Below are 23,042 nucleotides of genomic sequence, written 5' to 3' on the forward strand. Positions count from 1 at the left end.
TCAACCGTACAGATTAAAAATGTTGTTTGGATAAATATTTTTGCAACAAAATTAAACATATTCCAGAAATTAATTATTCGTGGTTATTCTTTAAGTAAATTAATAAAAAACAATTCGCTTACAGAAATATTTCTTTTTATTTTATTTAAATATTTTTCCAAAATAAACAATTTTTAAACGTAAATTCTATTGTTGATGGCCACCTGGTGTTGCCCAACTATAAATAATTACTATATTTATTTTATTTATCAACAGCATTTTAGCATGCTGTCAGATTTATTTTTAAATATATTGCCGTCCAAGTAGATACCACATTCAAATTAGTTTTCTAAATATATGTTCAATTTGTGTATATAATAATTTTAACTTATGGCCATATTATTACTGTAACATAAATGTCAATGTCACTAAAATAATGTCATAATCATAGTCAAACTGGCCCAATGTCAATTATTCGCGCCAAAAGAAGCCGCTAGCTCAACAAGATTCGTGTGAAGTGTTTATAAATGTTTGTAAGTTAGATCTTCCGTGTTAAAAACTAACAATGTCCACTCCATCCAAGCGTCCATCGTCAAGTGCATCGTCGGAAGCGGGTACTCCGTCGAGGAGGACAAGAGCGCAAAGTTCTCAACAAGTTGTTGTACCTGAGACGCCGCAACGGTCCACCGGGACTCCTTCAAAAGGTAAAAATGATATCACTATGAAAATATTATTGTCGGAAATCGTGTTTTTATTTAATGAGAGTTGCAGGCGAATTTGCAAGCGGTGATATTATTATATGACAATTCAATATGCAATCCCTTTGAGGTTAAATTATCACAACTGCTGCACATTTGTAATCATTCACAATTAACACCTGTATTCTAATCTGTAATCGACAGACTGATGCTGCCAATAAAATACTATTCTAAGTATTTTATTGGCAGCATCAGTCTGTCATTAACATAACATTTTATTTTTTTATGGTTAACATAATATTTTTATTTATATTTGTAACTGAAATTTATTACTAAGGATAACTTTTGTTGACAGATGGCACCCCAGGCACGCCCCGTAGAACTCCAAGAACGCCCAGCCAGATCCCAGGAACATCACCAGCTCGAGCCATGGCTTCCAGTCCACTTGGTAATGTCACAAAATTAAAAAAAATGTTTAACTGGTATTTTTTTTTATTTTTCTGAGACCATGTTGGTCCCAGTTATAAATTTAAAAAGAATATGTTTGTAAGTGACTATGAGAGTGACGGGTGATTTCACGAGAAATAGAAGTGCTACTTATGGATTTATCCCTTAGACCACACTTAGATTGACGCTAATAACAAAGTCTCATGTTCTCATGCAAATCCGTACAATTTTAATGTTTGTTTTGCAATACTCATAGACTTTCACTTTATATTTTTAAAACTTACAAACACTCATTTGCATTGAAATTACATAGTACCCAAAATATACTATATTTTCTAATATAATGTAATTTCCATAGGGACCGACATAGACATGAGTTCACCCCTCAACTATGGCACCCCCAGTTCTCTTAGTACCCCTCGCTCGCTGATGCGCGGTGCTATGACGCCCGCGCGCCAGAGAGCAGATCTACGAGGTTATCAGCTAGGGCCTAATGTACCGGCACCTACTCCTACTAGAAGGGTAAGATAACAAGTTATGTTACAATATATAATATGACATTGGTTATTAGACTTTTCGTGGTATGAAGTTATAAAAAAAATCAGAATTATGTGAATGATTCCTATAGAATTTTTCTGAAATTTCAATAACACAGCTTTCAAAAGCTTGTCTTACTGTAGAGAACAAGTGACACATAAAACTTTATGAGCACATAAGCAAGCATACCATAATTACCTTTAATAAAAAAATAATTGTACATATAAACGTTTGTAACTTAAGTTATCATTATGTGGAGTTGGAAATGCTTAACATTTTTAATATTTTTCAAGTACTTTATTGTTTAAAATGTTAGCTTTATTACAATTTTAAGTAATTTTATAATACATATAATTTTTATGTATGAGATACTTTTTGAATGACTAATGTATACATAATAACATATAAGCAAAAGGATATTTTTTCAATATCCAGGAACAAGCAGGCAGTGCAGAGGCAGAGCCCTCCAGTGAGCCTCAGCTAGTAGTATGGGGCACGGACGTAGCAATCGCAGAGTGCCGCGAGATGTTTATTAAGTTTATCCAGAGATTCGTCGAACCCACCGCTTTGACCAATGAGCCCTTGTATGAACTGAAATTGGAGGAGGTTTGTATGATATTAAATTTGTTTTGATTAGAAACAGACCTAAGTATTTCAATTATAAGTCTATTTATAAAATTGTATTTCTCAATAGGACCCATTATTTTATCAACATTAATTAATCTACTCTATAAAATTCAAAATAAAGTTGTTCACTATCCTATATCATAAAACTAGTTTAATGTTAATTGTATAACCAACAGTATCTCAAAAGATAAAATGAGCTTATAGCTTTATTACATTTTGGTTTTTCAAGTATTCTGGGACAAATATCTTAAAGACAAAATTAAACAGTATATGTAAGAAAATGTTAACCTTTCAATTTTCAGATACATACATTGGAGGAACCATTTTTAGATGTTGACTGTGAACATGTCAAGATTTTTAATTCCAAACTCCACCGGCAGCTGGTCTGCTATCCCCAAGAGGTAATGTTTGAAAGAATTCGTGCTGTGACTACTTTTAGGTCTGCCAATGAACTTAAATTGCCTGTATCAGTTGTCATGATTATATCCCAAGCTTATAACAGCAAAAGTATAAATGCCTATTTACAAATACAAAATCAAATTTCAAAGAATTAATAAAAATGGCAAAATAACTAATTTTAGATTTTACATACACAAACACAAACTAAAAATAAAAAGGAATTAGATTAACTTAATATTTCCAGGTGGTCCCAGCCTTTGATGCTGCTGTCAATGAGTTGTTTTTTGAGAAGTACCCAGCAGCTGTGTTAGAGCATCAGATCCAAGTACGCCCGTATAACGCGCCACAACGTCACATGAGAGATCTTAATCCAGAAGGTACCAGAAAATATCATTGAAATTTCTATATTTATATTAATTACTGTTTCAATTTATTTTTAATATCTTTATTATTAATCCCATTAGGATTATAAAAGATGATCTAAATTATAATTTAAAAGACAATAAATCTCGTTATCCACATCTATTTTTGGCTTACAACTATGCTGCTAGGCTCCAATGCTATTCAGAGTCGATGCGATATATCCATGACCAGCAAACTAATCATAAATTTCACAAATTCCTCCACAGACATCGACCAACTGGTAACAATATCGGGCATGGTGATCCGCACGTCAGGCATCGTCCCAGAGATGCGTGAAGCGTTCTTCAAGTGCGCGGTGTGCGGTGCGGCGGCTGCTGCAGAGTTGGAGCGCGGTCGGGTGCCCGAGCCTGCGCATTGTGGGCATTGCAACACGGCGCACTGCTTCCAGCTTATACACAACCGCTCACACTTCAGTGATAAGCAACTGGTCAAACTGCAAGAGGCACCTGGTTAGTATGAAATTACTGAGTTACTAAATAAGTTTCAAATGATTTTGGTCATTTCAAGAAAAGTCTGAATTATATTTATTAGATGAACAAATGAAATAAAATATGAGTATGTCCTATGAGCAAGGACAAAATTTGGGTGATAAATAATTTAATAGAATAAATAGTTGTTAAGTTCTAATTTTGTGGAATACATGATGCCAATATCAGGTGATAATTTAGTGGTAGTACAATAAGATATAATATTGTACTACCTGCGGTTTGTGTAATTGCCACCTGTAGGTGACTTAAGTAAGTTCTACTCTGATAGTGGCGAGAAATGGACGTGTCGTGAGCACGCGAATAACTTAGATATGAAGATGTTTCATTGAACCACCAACCTTTGTGGTACAATCCCAAGACGTGACAATATTGAAAATTTCGTAAATAAAAAATGGCCTAATATAATTATCTAAATTACATATATTTTGTATAGTAAAGTCTTATATAATTAATGATAATAATGTTATGGAACGAGATCTAATTGGCAGAATTTTGAAAGAAAATCCTCATAATGACGATGATACTAATTATATCACAATTCAAATTTGTGATGTTATTGTTCGTAATGCTGTCATATGCGTATCATGTTTTTCCAGACGACATGCCAGCGGGCCGCACGCCAGCCACGGTGAGCGTGATGGCGCACGGTGCGCTGGTGGAGGCGGCGGCGGCGGGCGAGCGCGTGGCCGTCACCGGCGTGTTCCGCGCCGCGCCCGCCTCTGCACACCCGCGACGTTCCACGCTTAAAGCGCTGCATAAGACGCATCTCGACGCACTTCACTATAAGAAGGTGCATTCAGATCGTCTATTGGAGACTGAAGAGGGGTGAGTAAAGACCTGGCCACACAGAGCGCGTATTTTAGCGCCGCGCTATGGCGTTAGCGCTAGTAGTAAATCCTGACGCCGCTGAGTTATATTGTACTGAGTTACTAGTAAGAGGTCACACAGAGCGCGTACGCGTGTACTCGTACGCCTTGTGGTAAGTGTTTGAGGTGGCGACGGCGGGCGAGTGGGCGTCACCGGCGTGTTCCGCGCCGCGCCCGCCTCTGCACACCCGCGTCGAGCTACGCTAAAAGCGCTGCATAAGACTCATTTGGATGCGATGCACTATAAGAAGGTGCACTCGGACCGTCTACTTGAGACTGAGGAGGGGTGAGTAACACACACAGTCCACCTGATGGGTGCCAAAAGTATGAATCTGACGTGTTCTGCGCATAACACGTACGTATGTATTCGTGACGAGTTACTCTTGAGGAAAATGCCATTGAATAACCTGTATCAGAGATGAACTCAGGAGGCTGACAATATCTAGCGGGGAATGATGTCGTCAGTAATATGTGCGTAAAGATTATAGCAAGATACATGACCCTCATTATATAGAATATATTTTTTTATCTTTCAGCAAGGAGCACCAGTTCCCACCTGAGCGTATTGAGCTCTTCAAGGCGTTAGCGTCGCAATCCGACTGTTATGAGCGGCTCGCAAGAGCGATCGCTCCCTCAATTTATGAGAACTTGGATATCAAGAAAGGCGTGCTTCTACAACTACTCGGTGGTACCAAGAAGAACTTCAATGCAGCTGGCCGTACACATTTCAGGTATGAAAAAAATGCATTAAATATAAGTAGATATGATTTTGTTAAGTATTATATTAGTCCTAGTTGTATGAGAGTCATAATAATCAAATTAAATAAATATATATAATGGGCTAAACTGTATAGCGTTTTACTTCCATCGGTACTGACGACAAAAAAATATCTTAAGAATTTGCTGTAAAACATTTCAAAATAGTCCAAATAAATGATATTGATATTGCCATATGCCATTCATATTTCAGATCAGAGATCAACATCCTGCTATGCGGAGATCCGGGTACGAGCAAGTCGCAGCTACTGCGCTGGGTGCACGGGCTGGTGCCGCGCGCGCAGTACACGTCGGGGCGGGGCTCCTCCGCCGTCGGCCTCACCGCCTACGTCACCAAGGACCCGGACACGCGCCAGCTGGTGCTGCAGACGTGAGTACCGCTGTGTGCCCGGCACGCGCAGTCGCAGCTGCTGCGCTGGGTGCACGGGCTGATCGACATATTGATAGACTTCTATTTAACCAAACTTCTACATCTTTTGTAATTTTGTCTTCGTAAATCTATGGATGTAGACATTATAAGAGTGAAAATGATAATAATTTCTTTTTTTAGAGGTGCGTTGGTGTTGGCTGACAATGGAATTTGCTGCATTGACGAGTTTGATAAAATGAATGACTCTACACGCAGTGTTTTACATGAAGTGAGTATATTAGCAGAAATATCATTATAATAATTTTATGTAGGACAAAAACTAAAGGTTAAACTTAGTTGTGAATAGCATTTTTTTATTTTTTTATTATAATATACAATTAGCAAAGAGTCCGATTGCGATTGTAAATAGCCACTGTCGCCCATAGTCATCAGTTATAAACCTCAGATCAGATAAAGTACACCTCAGACAGTTTTATGACATTTTAAAACTATTTATTCAATTGGATTGTTTATAGTTTACGAATTTCCTTTAAGAAGACCTGTCGTTAGGCTTTTAACATAGGAATCAAATTATTAAATTTGATCATCATCCAGATTCATCCTATTATTTCCAGGTAATGGAACAACAGACGCTCTCGATCGCGAAAGCCGGTATCATCTGTCAGCTGAACGCGCGCACGTCTATCCTGGCGGCGGCGAACCCAGCTGAGTCGCAGTGGAATAAGAACAAGACCATCGTGGAGAATGTGCAACTACCACACACTCTCATGTCTAGGTAACACGGACTATGTGAATAAGTGAACTCTAACATAACATTACTCACGGCGGTGGTAGTAGTATCGGTGGAGTTTGTTATGATGATTTTGATCTGAATTGCTTTATAATAACGCAGTGACTAAATAACAGTGATAGCCTTTTTGTTGAAATGCAGCCTGTCAATCGAGAGGTCCGATTTTCAAATCACAGGCACGCATTGATTTTACAAACTTATGTGCGTTATGAATTATAATGATCACTTGCTCTAACGGTGAAGGAAAACATCGTGAGGAAACCTGCATACCTGAGAAATCTTGAAAAAAATGGGTATATGAAGTCTACCAATATGTAACCAGTGTAGTGGACTATGGCAGTGGGGCAATGATGATGATGATGCTTAATAATAACGTGGTTTTTCTCACGTACGCTCATTATTAATAATCTATCCAATGTTTTGCCTATAAAAGATCGACATTTGACAATTTCTTCGTATCAGACATTGTCAAATGTTATCAAGGGTAAATCAATCAAGTAAAAAATGGATAGTTTAAATATCAATAACAAGGATATGATATGTATTAACAGTTGACTAGAAACCTGGTCTGCGGTTTTTAACCTGTAGTTACAATCATTAACTATTAGGTGTCTATTGGGCTACTTCATCAGCGTTCCATGTATATTACAGGTTCGACTTAATATTCTTGGTGCTGGACCCCCAAGATGAAGTCTTCGACCGCCGGCTCGCCTCGCATCTCGTGTCCCTCTACTACAAAGATCCCACCGACACACAAGAAGATGAGGATATTGTGGTATGGTGTCTGTCTCAATTTATATGTTAGCTGTTCTTCTGCTCGCCCCTGTTGGCCACACAATTGAAGGAGGCCTTGTTTACTCCACTCCACTGGTGATCTTATGCGGACTGGTATGAAAAGATAAAAAAGGTCACATAGATGAACAATTAATTCATGTCAGATGTTCTTAAACCATTCATAAGGTCTCTAAAAAATGTACTTACTGACTGCTGTTTAATCTTAATAACTGTGACAGACCATTAAAAGTGGCCGCTCACAATACTTAAATTTAATAATTAGTATACAAATATTTTAGGAGACAAAATGTATTTGGATGTATAAAATTTTTTGATAATTTGTCGTATTACAGAATATGAGCCTAATGCGTGACTACATTGCGTTTGCGAAGGAGCACATAAACCCAGTGCTGAGCGAAGCAGCGCAGCAGAGGCTCATCGATGCGTATGTTGATATGAGGTATGTATACATTTTGAGGGCGATTTATATGAGGACAACTTTTATTATGGATTTAATGGATGGTATTAGAAAAGTAAATGTGATCCATTTAACATAAAGAGCTTAACTTCTTAATACCTAAGAGAGATCTTATGTGGTCTGAAATGGATCTTGTAGGGTCTGAAATGAAGGTCATAAAACACTGTTCTTTGTGAATAGTTAAAGTTACTACTCCTACTAAAATGAATTTTCAAAGTATATTTTAGAAAAAAACAGGGCTTTACAATTTTTTATTAAGTCATTATTAGTATTTATATGACACATACTCTGTATTTTGCATTGGGTTAAATAAAGTTTCTGTTCTTGGTATTGTACTAATAAATGTGTTGTTTATTTCCAGGCGGGTAGGCAGCGGTCGCGGGCAGATCTCAGCGTATCCGCGACAACTGGAATCGTTGATACGACTCGCAGAGGCGCACTCGCGGATGCGACTATCACCTGTTGTTGAGATACTGGATGTTGATGAAGCTGCCAGGTACGTTATTTTGTTTGAATATTATAATGGTTGAGAGTTTTGAGACAAGTGCATGTAACATGCTAGTGGTCGATTTTTGTTGAAGGAAATGATCTTTTATATCACGGCGTGCGTAAATTGACGTTTTACGCACGCTTCGCGTGCGCAAAACCCCCATTTCCGACCCCGTAATATAAAATTTTATACAACACGCGGACGAAAAATGTTTTTCTGACTCGTGTGATTGCAGTCCTCGCCTGCGGCTCGGCCTGCAAACTCACACTTGTCAGAAAAAAATTTTTCGTCCTCGTATTGTAATGTACTATTATTACACCAAAGTAGATGTCATTTTAAGTTCTGTTGTTGTAGCGATGTGGGAAATGTAACTTATCCTTTGTTTAATAAGACTTTATAACAGTCTTATGATGATAGGATATAATATGATTGCTGCCTGCATTCTTGTGAGGATTACAAGATTTTCCTTGGTCAGTAGCTAACTATTCGGAAATAGTTTTACTTTAACTGAAAAATACGTTCTAGATTACACCGCGAGGCACTAAAACAATCTGCAACGGACCCAGCATCAGGACGCATTGATGTCGGTATACTGACGACTGGGCTGGGAGCCGCCGCACGTCGCCGTCGTGCAGACCTGGTCGCCGCGCTGGTCAAACTGTTGCAGCCACACCCCAGACCACATACACTAACACATGCTAAGCTACTGCAAGAGGTTAACGCTGCGTCACAGATTGTAAGTTATCATCAGTAATTTATATTTCTTAAGATAGTAGCCAACGAGCTTACAGTGTACCTTATAATCCAAGAGGTTAACGCTGCGTCACAGATTGTAAGTCATAATTTATCAGTAATATATATTTTTTAAGATTGTAGCAACAAGCTTGTTGAGTAACTTAGTGATAAGTGATCACTGCCCCCTCACAAAGTGTAAGTTTTCAGTCATATATTTTTTTTAAGATAGTAGCAAACAAATTTGCACTGTAACTTATGATTAGTGAGCACTGCCGCCCGGAGACGTCCGTGACCAACTCTAAGTTATCAATCTTTTTTCTTAGGTAAGTAGAAAGAAGCTTGTTGAATAACTTATGATAAGTGATCACTGCCGTCTGTAGATATCTATGACCAAATCCATATAGAACAGGAACTTGAAGCACATGACAGATGCGTTGACACTCCTGAGGAATAAGATAGTCGCGTCTAATGTTAGCCCGTCGGCATCCCACACACACTTCCACCGAAATGCAAGAAGTACTTCATGCTAGAAAAGGGTAGCACCTTCGAATGTGGAAGAGATAGTGCTTCATCAATCGCAGTGACGTCATACCGCGTGTTTTTTCACAGACACGCAAATACAACTTGTAAATACCACATTTAAATCGCCCTATAACAACGTCTTAACGCGATGTGGAATCTACCAATACGTACGTCGGTTCAATCAAGACCACCAACGATATGTAATAAAAGTACATGTGCGTTCTTTCCAGACGGTGTCGCGCGATCAGTTGGACGAGGCGTTGCGCGATCTTCAAGACGAGGGCAAGGTGGTCATCGTCAGCCATACGCACCTACGACTTTGTTGAAACATTCCAGTGTAAGAAAGAACAAGTAAACATAATGAAAGATCATGTCGTCATATCATAATAAAAAAAAAACTATTTTACTGAACTTTCTGATACATATCAATAATGTGGTAAAAATTTAAATTCGGTTGATATAATTCGATTATGTTTTAACTCCAAAAATACTTACTAATTATTATTTCAGAATTATTGTTTGCCGTAATTATATTAAGATCCGGAACACAATTTGGTTAATACAAAAAAAAATACTTTAGTAACAATTGAAAATATTGTGTACAACCCACTTAACATACCAAAAAAGTGTCTTAATTAAAAACGTGCCTGAAATAAAATGTGCCTATGAAGAGATTGTGTGATAAATTGTATAATTAATAATTGGTTAATTTTAGAATAAATTTTAGTATATAAGAGTGATTTTGTATTTCGATCTGTTATTTTTTGTCATTTATTAAACCATAACTTTTTATAAAACAATATTTTGATTTCATTTCATATTCTATGGTTGTGTAGGTTAAAAGTAAAATTTATTTCAGAGCTAAACTAAAATGCTGTACTCATTACGTAAAACCAAACCAACTGTTTCCCTATTTCTTCCTTACTTTGTTACCTGCGGCTTCGTTCTTGGCCAAAGATTTTTATGTATCTTTCGGGAAGGTACTCTTTTGGGGATAAAAGGAAATATGCCCTTTTCTAAAGCCCCCATAAGGTATGTACAAAATTTCATGATAATCGGTTATTTAGTCAAGGCATGAAAGCGTAAGAAACTCACATTCGCATTTGTAACATAATAAGATAATCCAGATTATTCTAATAATCACTCATATGTCTATGCTTAATGGACTTGAAAATAAAACGCATCGTTTTCAATAAATTATTTTTATTTACATTAAAATCTTATCCACGTATAAAAAGCTCTGTAACATACTTATTATAAAACTAATAGATAGGAGCCAATACTTTACTACATTCAATTTTACATAAAATTACGTATTGTTCTAGCGAACTCATTGTGGTCACCATCTACAATGAGGTTTATCATCATCATAAACTCCTCATCAATCATGAACAATATCACGATGATAAAGTTTCGGAAAATATTGCTAATAACATTTTTTTACCAGAAACTTGCATAATTCACCATTTGTGATGTTTGGTGCCACTTCAAAATATTTGCGCTGTGATGCTATATTTGAAAGCGATCGGTCCTTTTGGTCTTTCATTGCAACCAACATTTTCTTCTCAGTTCATCTTAAGTCTGCAGTAATTGATTGATTTTCTAGTTCTTTCGAAAAAACACGTATATTTCTTCAATATTATTTGAGAGAAAATAAGGGAAAAAGAGGAATGTGAAATTGTACTTTCGGCTACGAAATCATAACAATAAATATCTAACACATCAGCGCAACACCTAAACCCGTATTCCTGTAGAAACTTTAAATTGCTTTGGCAACAAATTAAAATAATAAAAACAATTTAAAACCAACAAACAATAAACGTTAAAATATCTTCAGCCAACCCTTTGCAGTAAAATTATCTGTTTACATAATTTTACTTGTGCATTTTGATCGCATTTAAGTGAATTTCTAAATATATAATTTTAATATACACCAGCCGTCTTATAATTTGATTACGACACTTTCAATGCACTATGTGCGTGACAATTTGTAATAAATACTCGATTCAATTCGAATTCTATTCGATTATTCATCCCCGCAACTGCAATGTATTTGCAATTTCAAATGGGTTAATTTTGAAAATAAATCGATTTAGACCTTCGCATAAAAATCTAGGCTTAATAAGGAGTAACAAGGGTTACTTTCACTCTGAAAAGGTTTAGGACCCTTTGTTATAATCGAAACAATAAGCGGATGGGAATACATACATTATTTAACAGGTAGAGTTCTTGTCATAATCTTTATATAAGATGTCGTCAATTTTTCCACGAGGAAGTCTTAGATATTTCAAAATATACTGACAATATCACAGGATTTGAAGTATGTACAAGTATAATATAGAATCTTAAAACGTGAAAACAAAACAAAGGAAAGTATGGTTTACTATACACAAATTGTTAATAAATAAACTACATGGCTATTTAAGTAGGCCATAAACATTATTTTAAGTAACATTACAAACATAAATGTTGGAAGATAACCATATATTAAGGGTTTGTCAAAGCGTAAACAGTTTTTTGGGAAGTCTATTACAGTCATACTATTTATAGTCTGTTTCATAATTAGGTGTCCAAAATGTAAACAAACAAATGTCACTGTCAAAATTAACAAGAAACAAAAACTTTCACAAACTCAACAAAAAACGAAAACTTTACAATTATTCACAATTTAACAAACGCGCTATGAAAACGATAATACATTTGAGTTCGATTACAATCACGAAAATGAATAACATCAGCTACGAAACATAAAAATGACGGCACAAGAAATGTTATGGGTTCCGGTTGTGTTACCATTATCACATTTTAATTTTCTACCATAATTTTCTACCTTGTTTTTATTATTATTACTGTATGGAACGAAATTGAGGTAATATAAATATTAGAAAATGTGAATTGATCTTAATTTATTTAGATTATTATTTTATTATCGTTGTATTAATTTAATATTGTCAAAAATAAGAAACTACCATTTGAAACTGATTTTCTTGATAGGTCAACACCTTTGTTTACATTTTGGACACCTAATTATGAATCAGACTATAAAATATTTAAGGGCAGTGATAGCCAATGGCATGAATTAGACCATAGAGTTAAACCTGAGTTTATAATCAGGATCATACCTTAATTTCATTCTCACTCATTCTTTATCATAAATTGGTCATACCATTGTCAGCTCGGTTTTAAACCTCGGTTAATTAACATTCGATTTTGGTTACAACTTACTATCGGGACGAATTTGCGTGCGTCAGCCAACGGAACAAAGCTAACGCGTGATTTTGCTAAATTGGTGGAAACGTCAGCATCATCAAGACAGGGGTGCTTCGTTGAGGCGCTCGGTGCCTTCCGTGTCGGGGCTCTGTGCGGGGGCGGCGGCCGGGGCTTCGGGCGGCGGCGTGCGCGCTCGTCGGGGCTCCGCGTCCGCCTGTGCGCACGCGTCGTTCACGAACTTGTTGAATATCTCCGGCTTGTCTAGATACACGTGATGGCCGGCGCCGTTTATTACCTGCAATAGATACAGAATCATGAGGGCAGTGAAGATTTCAATGCAGTAAACAGATTCTTCCTGAAAACCTGAAGTTTAAGTTTAAAAACCACGCTTATATCGCACAAGGAAAATCGTTAATCCTAATTCCTGACGATCGTGATGAGGAGAATGGGATAAAATTATTAAAATCGTGTATTGTCATCGGTTCTCATTGGTTACGATATTGCCGCTGCGCAATGTTCGGTTCTTGATAATTGTTCAAAATTTTAAATTAATCCCACCGTTCAACTTGGGTAAAAATCGAGTTCAGAGATTCGTTTACATACATACATACATAGATACATACATACATACATACATAAAAACCAAGCTTATAAAAGCGTGGTAAAATAGTTGTTGCAAAGGTACCTGCTTAAGCTACTTTACTTCATGTGTAATAAATTGTGGTTAAAAACTGCAATGTTTTATTCTATAATACTATATTATGTGACTATAGAATTAAATATCGTTGTGTAATAATAAACCTTTAATCTGTCTCCAGTGACCGCGGTCAACATATACTAGTGCTCAATCATGTATTACCTTACTGTCGCTCGAGTGTTATCTCCCTTACCTGCACGTAAGTCTTAGCGGAGTGCCTGTTCTCGACGAGCAGTTGTCCGGTGCTGTTGTCGACCCAGGAGCGCGCGCCGAACAGCACGGTGACGGGCAGCGCGGGGTCCAGCTGGCCCACGCGCCGCACCATCGGGTTCTTCGCCCAACCGAAGCCCGACATTAGCGTGTGGAACGCACTTTCGCCACTGGAACAAATATTATATATTTAATTACATAAAAAGCTGTCGCTGTTAATACCAGTTTGTTTAGTATATACAGTTATTTCGTTTACATTATACATAGCTATTTATTAAAAAAAACATTAATTAAACGAAATGAATAATTGCCCGGATAATAAATACTCTGTATATAATACGGGAAAGCCTGTTTTTATCTTGTATCCTTATTTAATTACGGACAAAAGTTATTTAAATAAAAATATCTACTCGAATAACTTGCCGAACTACGCCGCGTACTAGCACGTAATATATCTGTATGTACAACATATACACATCCATAATTCTATGATTCGCGCTGAAAGATCTGCGGAATATGGACGAGCATCGGAACGAGTACCAAATACACCCGAGTAGGGAATTTACATACTCGGATTACGCGTACACACGCGTCTATTGGTCTGTACTCGGCAAATATCTAAACGTTGCATATATCTATAAGGAACATCAAATAAAGGATCATGACACTATCATTCATCCTTATACAACTAGGTACTACCTTTTAATAGTGAATAATAGATGCTAATATTATGTAATAAAATAAACCAGCATGTGTTCAAAACTTAACTTACCTCGGCGTTTGCGAATTACACTGGTAGATGTACTCCGGGAGAACAGTCTGAGCGTCTGGTATATAATTGGTGTATTTCCTGGTAATATCCGGCCTCGCTTTGCCGATGAGCCACTTGCCCGCGGGCCCGGCCGCGCGGACCGCCCACAGCGGGTTCAGGGGCTGGACAACGGTGGCCACCGCTCGCACCCAGAGCGGGATTTGGTACTTCTCGTTGATGTTCGCCGGCTTCTCTGGAAAGCCCCATGGGTCGGCGAGGATGAGGTGACGTACCCTGTAAAAGTAATAAGTTTATTTATGATTACTTTCGTCATCAACACATTATTGACCCACTGCTGGCCACGGATCTCATCTTAGAGTGGAAGACGTTTGATTCATAGAACCCCGTTGTGGCTCGAAGCGCGTATCGATAGACTTCACACTCTTCTGTTTTAATTTCAGGCGTGTTGGTTTCCTCGTGATGTTTTTCTTCACTATTTAAGCAAGTGTTCATTAATTTTTAACACGTACATTTACAAGTTCTGGGATGACGAGGGAAGTAAGTTATCACTGCTTATAATTTAAAACTATTCCCATATTAAATTTTAACTGCAACAAGCTCAGCGGCTTTGCCGTAAAAGCGTCACAAACCAAGTCACCTTTGAACTAAGAATATTAGTACCCACTACAGTGTTACGCATTCCCACCTCGACCTCGATCTCCTATGCGATGGACTGACAAGATCAAGGTTGTGAATGCCCCACCACATTAATGCACCAGGAAGGCGTATTGTTAAGCGTACCACTAGGACCACATGATGACGTGCCGTTCTGACAAGAGCCTAACGCTTTAAAACATTACCACCTACCTATCAGGGTACTTGAGCGCGTACGCAGTAGCGATGTACCCGCCGAGGCTGTGCCCGAGCAGGATGAACTCGTCGAGGTTCACCTCCCGCCGCCACTCCTCAACCGATTCCACCCATTGCGCTTCCACCTTCTCCGGCTCCGAGGCGAACTTGGGACGGGAGCTGCGGCCGAAACCTGGTGGATTATCATGTCAATGATGACAAGTTTATAGAAGACAAAAGATCCAGGATATCTTTTAATTATGTGAATTGCAACATGATAATTAAAGGTAACTATGTAAAAAACTTGGATCCCTGAGGTATCCATGTTTTCGAAGACATGTAGAATAAATCAATCAGCAGTGTTATTTGTTAAATATCAACACGAATTCGAATATCTATTGCTCAGAAATACCTAAAGTCTGACAAGTGATTTTATCAAAACCATTGGAATTACATGTGGGAGTTGTGTCTCCCACATTTCATGACATCAGTGAGATGTATGATTGACCGGAAGCCGAACACATTATCCACTACATATTAAACAGGTATGATGGCCGCTCCACCTTAGTCAATTGGAGCCTCAAGGATGTCTTTGATAAGTTACGACGTAAACTTACCTAGCACATCGATAGCGTAGACCGGTCTCGACGCAGCCAGCGCGTCGAAGTTGGTGCACCGGAGCGCGAGCCCGGAGGCCAGTCCTTGCAACAACACCAGCGGTGTGTTGGGAGACTTGTCGTTGAATGACTCCGTCCATATCTTGTGAAGTACACTTACCTAGCACATCAATAGCGTAGACCGGTCTCGACGCAGCCAGCGCGTCGAAGTTGGGGCACCAGAGTGCGAGCCCGGAGGCCAGTCCGTGCAGCAACACCAGCGGTGTGTTGGGAGACTCGTCGTTAAATGACACCGTCCATATCTTGTCACTCTGACCCACCACCGCGCCGATGTCAACGTAGAAACGTTTGTATGCTGTCTTTACACCTAGAACCAATTTTTAGTTGATACTTATTAATAATAAAAGGCCAACAAGAACAAAAGTCCCTTCACGTTAGGAAATCCGAAATTTTGAATCACAGGCATACCTCTGATTTATAGAACGTTAGGCAACCTTCTATTAAATCATCATCATCGAATCATTACTGTCTCGGTGCAAGGCGCGCGTCTCCCCTCAGAATAGAAATATGTAGTTTAAGCTACGCGGCCCACAGTCCACTATGCTGATTATCTACAGATTGGACGGCTTCACGCGCTTTTGAAACCTTTATTTTAGAGAACTCATGAGCATGTAGCTTTTCATATGACGTTTTCATTCCACGTTAGAATAAGTGAAAATTGACTTCGAAAGCCGAGAAAATTTATTTTGGACTGTTATCTATTTTTGTTTCTAGTCATGGCCATCACATTTTATGTCTGTGTAGCTTTTTAAATCCATTTATTTGGATTAAAGTGAGTTAGGAGGAGCAGTTTATAACTTTAGCAGTCCTTAATATTTTATCAGAATACGATAATTATGCTCATAGAACTTTGGTCCCAATAATTACGATTCGTCACGCCTAGCTTCAAAAAGACTAATTTTATAGATGACTCGGCAAATGTTACAACAAAGAGGTTTGTTTACGTAATTCTGTAGGTATTGTTACAATGAATGATTAAGATCTAAAGCCTTTTATGTGCCAAGGTGTAATGTCACCCTTACAGTTCAAAATCGATTCACAGCAGCTTTTGTTTATCGTTAGGAGTTATGAATCATACTTTATATAGATTGTGTTTCAAAACTTTGATATTAAAATTGATCTGCGTAGCTAAGCTGTCTTCAATATGCACAGGGTTCAGAGTTCAATTCCCGGTGAGATCGATGCAGATAATGAATTTAGATTTCCTTTGTAGGTTAAATGTTTGAGTAATTGTCTGTTCGAAGTTTTCGTAGGTATTTTTCTTTGTATAATCCATAGATTAGTAATCTACGGTATATTCATGGAACCCACGACAAAAAATCCTAGTTTAGAGGAATACCTACAGTGGATTTTAGAAAAACGGTAATAATTAACTATTTTATGCGACAATAATATTTTTTTATATAATATAAGAGTCGCAGACGAGCATTCAGTCCACCTGATGGTAAGTGGCTACTGCCGCCCATGGACATCTGTAATCAACCCCAGATAGGATTAGATATTCCTACCTGAGGTCGGCCACAGATGCGCCGCTACCCCTGAAGACTAAGTTGGAATGCCTCGGAAAAGTCTGTCTCCTTTACCACACCCTTCAGACCGGAACACAGCAGCGCCTAACACTGCTGTTATTAGGCAGAAATAGGTGTGGCGGTGGTGCCGCCGGACTCGAACCACAAAGGGTTCTACCACCTTATATTTTCATTTCGTAAATTTTCACTATTCAAATTTTCACTTCGTAAATCGTTTTTAAATATATTCCTAAGTTACAGTAAAAATAGACATCATGTAGACATTTATTTACTCTACAATATTCGACTAATAGTGTACTTCTTAAACTATACACCTATACTACAATTAGACTGCAAATCTATTTATACACTCGTAGACTGATTAGATAAAAGTAAAATCAATTCTGTCTTTGCTTTAAACCAATTGTTAAAACACTTGTTACTTCAATAGCATAAAACTAACCGCAATCAGTTAACTAGGCTAGTTCCGGGTCTCACAAGGGAGAGTAATGGTTACGTCCTGTGCAGTCTCCGGTTGGCATTAATACGGGGGGTCCCGTCCTACGGTCCTCATTAATATTACTGTGTCTATCCGTATTTATGTAGGTTTATGTACGTCACACGCTGCGACGGACTTCTGTATAAATTTCGGTACGATTCTTTGAAAGCATAATGCGCATTTTATAGAAAGTTATTTCAGAAGACAATCGGTATATACCGTGCCAAACTGCTAGTCCGCTCTGAAGTTGTTGAAGCAGGTGTAGTCATACAATTTGTTATGGCGACGCGATTCATTTCTATATTCAGAGCGGACTAGCAGTTTTACGGGGACTATAACAGAATACGTTTTTAGGAATTAATCCCTTTTGATTTTTCACCAAATTGCCACGAATATTACAAGTGTTAAGATATTTTTGTAAGATAAGCGAGACATGCGAGGCGTTTCTTCAGGGCAGCAACGCATTTGTGGTCGACCGCAGTTAGCATTAATCTTATCTAGGGTTGATTACAGATGTCTATGTGCGGCACTGGCCACTTACATCAGGTGGATTACACGTTTCTACTTATATATAGTAAATCAGATATTTTTTTTAATACTTGTAAATAATCAAAAATTCCTCTCGTTCAATTTTTATCGTTCTTTTTTTATATAGGAGTAGCAGACGAGCATACAGTCCACCTGATGGTAAGTGGCTACTGCCGCCCATGGACATCTGTAATCAACCCCAGATAGGATTAGATATTCCAACCTGAGGTCGGGCACAGATGCGCCGCTACCCCTGAGGACTAAGCTGGAACGCCTCGGAAAAGTCTGTCTCCCTTACCACACCCTTCAAACCGGAACACAGCAACGCCTCACACTGCTGTTATTAGGTAGAAATAGGTGTGGCTGTGGTGCCGCCGGAGTCCAACTACAAAGGGTTCTACCACCATCTTCTATCTACAAATTAGTATCATCGTATCAAAGATCTTTAAATGCTCTGAATTATAAAGGTATCTACAGAATAAAATATATTATTACTTATAAAAGTAAATAGATTTGACATCTCAACAATTCTCCTTTAAGAACACACTGCGTCATGTAATCACTAGTAAGTTTTAGTTAGTAACACAAATTATAAGAAAAAACGTCAACCGGATTCGCGAATAATAATACAGTAAGTCAAGGTCGCAAAACGAAGGTTATTGGCAATATTTATAAAGATAGATAAAGCGTGGCTATAAAAATATATATGATACAGTATTTTTATCATTTGCAAATCGAATACGGAAGTTAAAATTGCAACGTAGGTACATGTCCATCGCATATTTATCGTGTAACGCTTACCCATACAAGTCATCAAATGAAATAAATTATGTTAAGAAAAGTACAATGACTTGGATATTTTTAGAGGCGCAGACGGTCCCGGGTTCGATCCCCGGCCAGACAGGTATCTGAATGATCAATTTAGATTTCTGTGTCTGCGTGGTTGTGTATTTGTCTATATGTGGGTCCATGACACCCATTTTGTGTGAATCTTATTGCGGCGGTGGATGTAGAAAACGTCTTTAAACTGGCCCTTAAAAATATTTCCCAATTGTCATTTTTTATATTATGACGCACATGATTTTCACATTCATACAATAACATATGCTCAAAAACAACCCTGCATCTCGCACAGTTAAGTAGATAGCTACTTACAGACTTTTAAAAGTCCATTCTTCAAGATTTTCCTTATTTAAATTAAACATGGAATGTCCATCTATGTGCACAGCATAAACCAAATTTAATTTACTTACATGACAGTATTTTTTTCTCAATGTTCCTTAGCATTGCATCAGATTGGCTAGTCCAGCTGAACCACTGTGTCCAACTGAAATATAAAATGGACAATTGATTTACATATATCATAAGGAAACTACCACAATTAACAATAAATAAAAACTATATTATAAACTTCAGTTTACAACATTCATTGCAAAAAAAAAAAACAATTGAGATGATATTTACAAAAAATATTAAAGTTAACAAGGATAACATGGCAAAGGTAATGCCAAAACATGTAAAAGGATTAATCATACAAGCATTTTAATAGGAGCATACAAAATCCAATGACTAACTTATTAAACAATGGCATATAAATTTAAAAAGCAATAAACAAAAAAACATCGACAGTATTGTAATGAGGCTTACTTCCACAGAAAGGACAAAATACTGCCAATCCATGTTCTGCTTAGAGAACTGAAATCCAAGATATAAAGTCACAAATAATGGTATGCTTTATAATGCTGACTGTACAAAATATATTGACTTTGCAAAGATAGATATGTTATCTAGTTGATATTTGGTTATATTCAGAAACAAAGTGAGTTTATAAAACTTTTTATAAGCCTCCATAGTAAGCTAGATAATTACTATTTTAAGTAAGCATCGAGACTATTGAAGCTAAAAATTCATTGTTTCCCTTTATGAAATCATATTATTTGATTTATTTAAATACATAACCTGTGCATGCATATTTATAAACTATTTGTTTAAGTTAATAATAAGAAATCTATCTGTGATTTTAGTATATCTTTTGTTTAATGTTTTAGTTATATGGTTGGCTGTTTCTTTTATATTCCACTGCTGTACTCTACAACTAGGAGAGGCCTATTTAATTAGCAGTTCTGACATTTTTATGTAATTGTCATATTATGTATAATAATTGTGATACGGGGTCCTATACAGTCTACAGACACACAAACAGCAAATGCCAAAATTCTATCAACTATCTGAAGTTGCACATTAAGTTTGTTATTCTACAGTTACACACACACATACCCAAGACAACACATAAACACCCAATGCAAAATAGCTTTAATGTAAAACAAACAAACAAAGCAACATCAAACTTGCTTGAGATATCCCATTGGTGACGTTTATATCAAATTATCTGGAATAACACATACACATTTAGCGGAAATGTGGAATGATAATGACAGTTTAATTTCTAATTATTAAAATTTGTGTGAATGTAACTTATATTCAGATTATTAGAGCTGAAATGTTTTTGTAGTGAAACTTTTTTACCCTCAAGGAAAAAGGATTGGCATTCTGATTTTTGAACTAGAAATGGTTGTGCTTGGGTGGGACATTACTATGATAATATTCAATTATCATTGATTAAAAGATATGGTATTATACAAGATATAAACCAATAATTTTGTAATAGTTTTAGTATTTCAATATTGTCATTTCACTAGTCCACATAGATTCACACTTTGTCTGTTTCTGGTATATATATCTCTCCCTACTTCTCAAGCATACATCACAAAGCTCCACAGTTTAAAAGGTGTAAATTGTTTATCATTTTAAATGATATAATGATAAATTATTTAAACTTCAGATTTTAAAGTGATAAATTAATTGGATATTGATAAAAAAAACTAAGGTAAGTTGTGCAACACAGCATTTGCAGTCAAGGAGAGGCCAAATGGGCCATATCTTCTTAAATTGGCAATTGTGTGTATTACACATGAATTGAAAATGATCACATGAACCTACAATTTAAATCATACAATTTATCCTAGCTCCAATTCTACCTAATTATTTATTACACCTAAATAATAACAGTTTTCTATAGTCATGAAGGTGGTAGTACTCTTTGTGGTTCGACTCCGGCGGCACCACCGCCACACCTATTTCTACCTAATAACAGCAGTGTTAGGCGGTGCTGTGTTCCGGTTTGAAGGGTGTGGTAAGGGAGACAGACTTTTCCGAGGCGTTCCAGCTTGGTCCTCAGGGGTAGAGGTGCATCTGTGGCTGACCTCAGGTAGGAATATAGAATCCTATCTGGGGTTGATTACAGATGTGCAAGGGCGGCAGTAGCCACTTACAATCAGGTGGACTGCATGCTCATCTGCTACTCCTATAGTATAAAAAAAAAACAAAAAAAAATGTTATAGTTGGTTTTATTTAATAATAAAAATGTCAATAATAAAGATCAGTAACTGACCTAAACTAATATAATTGTGTATTTATGTTACATGACCAGAATTATAAATCTGTCACTGAAAATTTAAATACAATAGTGAAGGATATTTCTGCAAGACAATACCTTACTAGAATATTCTAAATTACTTTAAAATAGGCAATACAAAGATAGGTGTAGGTAATATATGCAAATCATAGATATGATTTATTCTTATTGTATGTGGATATGGTTTTTGTGTTTGAATGTCAAATAAGGTCTGCTGGAGTGTCAAATATTGTGGAGGATGTTGAACCCTTGCTTATCTGACTTATAACAAACTTATTAGTAATAGCAATTCTAATTGAATAATTGATGGAAGGCAGAGGAATGCTTTCTTGTTCAAATTTGGAATCACCACCACTAAAGGTAATTGGACGAGTAGTGTTCCTTATTGCTATGTTTTGGTTAGAAGGTTGTAGTAAGGGAGACATACCTTTCTGAGGCATTTCAATTTAGTCCCCAGGGTAGCAACACAACTATGGCCAACTTCAGGGAGAATTTAATCTTATCTGGGGTTGATATCAGATGTCTATAGGGAGTTGCCAGGTGGACTGTGTGGTAGTTTGCTACATTATAAATAAAATGGATAGAATTGATCTACTGAATAGTGCAAGTGTTTATTATTTTAATGTAATTACCTCAAAAAGCCAAGGATGACATGATATATGAGTTGCATGACATAGTGCGCCCAAATGTACCATGATATACCCAATCTTGGCATAACAGACTGCAATGCATTTGATGTTAGGGCGAAGTTGATCTACGTGAAATGAAAAAGTAAACCCATTTTATTTTTTTAAACGTCATTTCACAAGATTACATCGATAATGTGACAATAATTATAGCTTTATTGCACAATTAAAATATACGTGAAATAGCATGAATACACCAAACTGCGCATGAGTAATAGATAAAGTTGGAAAATGTTACGATACCTGGATTCAGCCGTTTCGATCAATTCACTACCCATTTGCCCCAACACTGAAGTAGGAAAAATATGTCACTATTTTGATTATGATTGATATCTTCTAGTGCGTATCAGTCCGCGTTAAAACTACAAGTCAATTTGTACGTACTGTACGTGCGTAAAAAGCGAAGATAAATCGGCGTTTTGCCAAAGCCAAACGTCACTTCAAGATTTCATTTTAGCTGTCACTGTCATGGCCGGCCCGTCAGCGGTCATTGGCTGACATTGTCAAAGTCGCTCGAATACTCGTAATGAAACTTTTTTAGTTGCCAATCAG

At 37.1% G+C, this 23,042-nt stretch overlaps 2 protein-coding genes across 6 annotated transcripts; one reads left to right on the forward strand and one right to left on the reverse strand.

The window, feature by feature from the left end:
• The first annotated feature begins 429 nt into the window (after window positions 1–429).
• dpa (disc proliferation abnormal) lies at window positions 430–10,200 on the forward strand. Its single transcript, XM_073086487.1, has 17 exons — window positions 430–683; window positions 1,033–1,125; window positions 1,483–1,646; window positions 2,097–2,267; window positions 2,591–2,689; window positions 2,932–3,064; window positions 3,317–3,559; window positions 4,195–4,423; window positions 5,001–5,195; window positions 5,435–5,611; window positions 5,792–5,879; window positions 6,226–6,386; window positions 7,053–7,176; window positions 7,529–7,635; window positions 8,015–8,149; window positions 8,669–8,879; window positions 9,631–10,200. The coding sequence occupies exons 1-17, from the start codon at window positions 545–547 to the stop codon at window positions 9,724–9,726; spliced, it is 2,565 nt and encodes an 854-aa protein (XP_072942588.1). The 5' UTR covers window positions 430–544; the 3' UTR covers window positions 9,727–10,200.
• Window positions 10,201–12,235: 2,035 nt separating this feature from the next.
• Window positions 12,236–22,958, reverse strand: puml (pummelig). Of its 5 annotated transcripts, XM_073086491.1 has the most exons (9): window positions 22,734–22,958; window positions 22,437–22,558; window positions 19,977–20,024; window positions 19,583–19,656; window positions 15,895–16,101; window positions 15,136–15,310; window positions 14,290–14,562; window positions 13,501–13,687; window positions 12,236–12,905 (listed from the first exon to the last, which is right to left on the reverse strand). In XM_073086491.1, the coding sequence occupies exons 2-9, from the start codon at window positions 22,517–22,519 to the stop codon at window positions 12,708–12,710; spliced, it is 1,245 nt and encodes a 414-aa protein (XP_072942592.1). In that variant the 5' UTR covers window positions 22,520–22,558; window positions 22,734–22,958; the 3' UTR covers window positions 12,236–12,707. The 5 variants fall into 5 exon arrangements, with proteins under 5 accessions (XP_072942592.1, XP_072942594.1, XP_072942596.1 ...); XM_073086493.1 differs by lacking the exon at window positions 22,437–22,558; XM_073086495.1 differs by lacking the exons at window positions 19,977–20,024; window positions 22,437–22,558 and adding an exon at window positions 20,682–20,718.
• Between the last annotated feature and the right edge of the window lie 84 nt (window positions 22,959–23,042).

This window comes from Epargyreus clarus, unplaced genomic scaffold (assembly GCF_041222505.1).
Source record: "Epargyreus clarus isolate Ecla_fem2 unplaced genomic scaffold, WU_Ecla_fem_2.2 ptg000024l, whole genome shotgun sequence".
Taxonomy (NCBI): domain Eukaryota; kingdom Metazoa; phylum Arthropoda; class Insecta; order Lepidoptera; family Hesperiidae; genus Epargyreus; species Epargyreus clarus.

Excerpts from the sequence above, each read along its gene's own strand:
- dpa (XM_073086487.1), top strand. The coding sequence starts at position 545 with ATGTCCACTCCATCCAAGCGTCCATCGTCAAGTGCATCGTCGGAAGCG. Across the intron at positions 2,268-2,590 it reads ATGAACTGAAATTGGAGGAG|ATACATACATTGGAGGAACC; the intron begins GTTTGTATGATA and ends TTCAATTTTCAG. Across the intron at positions 5,612-5,791 it reads CGCCAGCTGGTGCTGCAGAC|AGGTGCGTTGGTGTTGGCTG; the intron begins GTGAGTACCGCT and ends TTCTTTTTTTAG.
- puml (XM_073086491.1), bottom strand. The coding sequence starts at position 22,519 with ATGCCAAGATTGGGTATATCATGGTACATTTGGGCGCACTATGTCATG. Across the intron at positions 20,025-22,436 it reads GTCATCCTTGGCTTTTTGAG|TTCTCTAAGCAGAACATGGA; the intron begins GTAATTACATTA and ends CTTGGATTTCAG. Across the intron at positions 14,563-15,135 it reads GCGCTCAAGTACCCTGATAG|GGTACGTCACCTCATCCTCG; the intron begins GTAGGTGGTAAT and ends TTACTTTTACAG.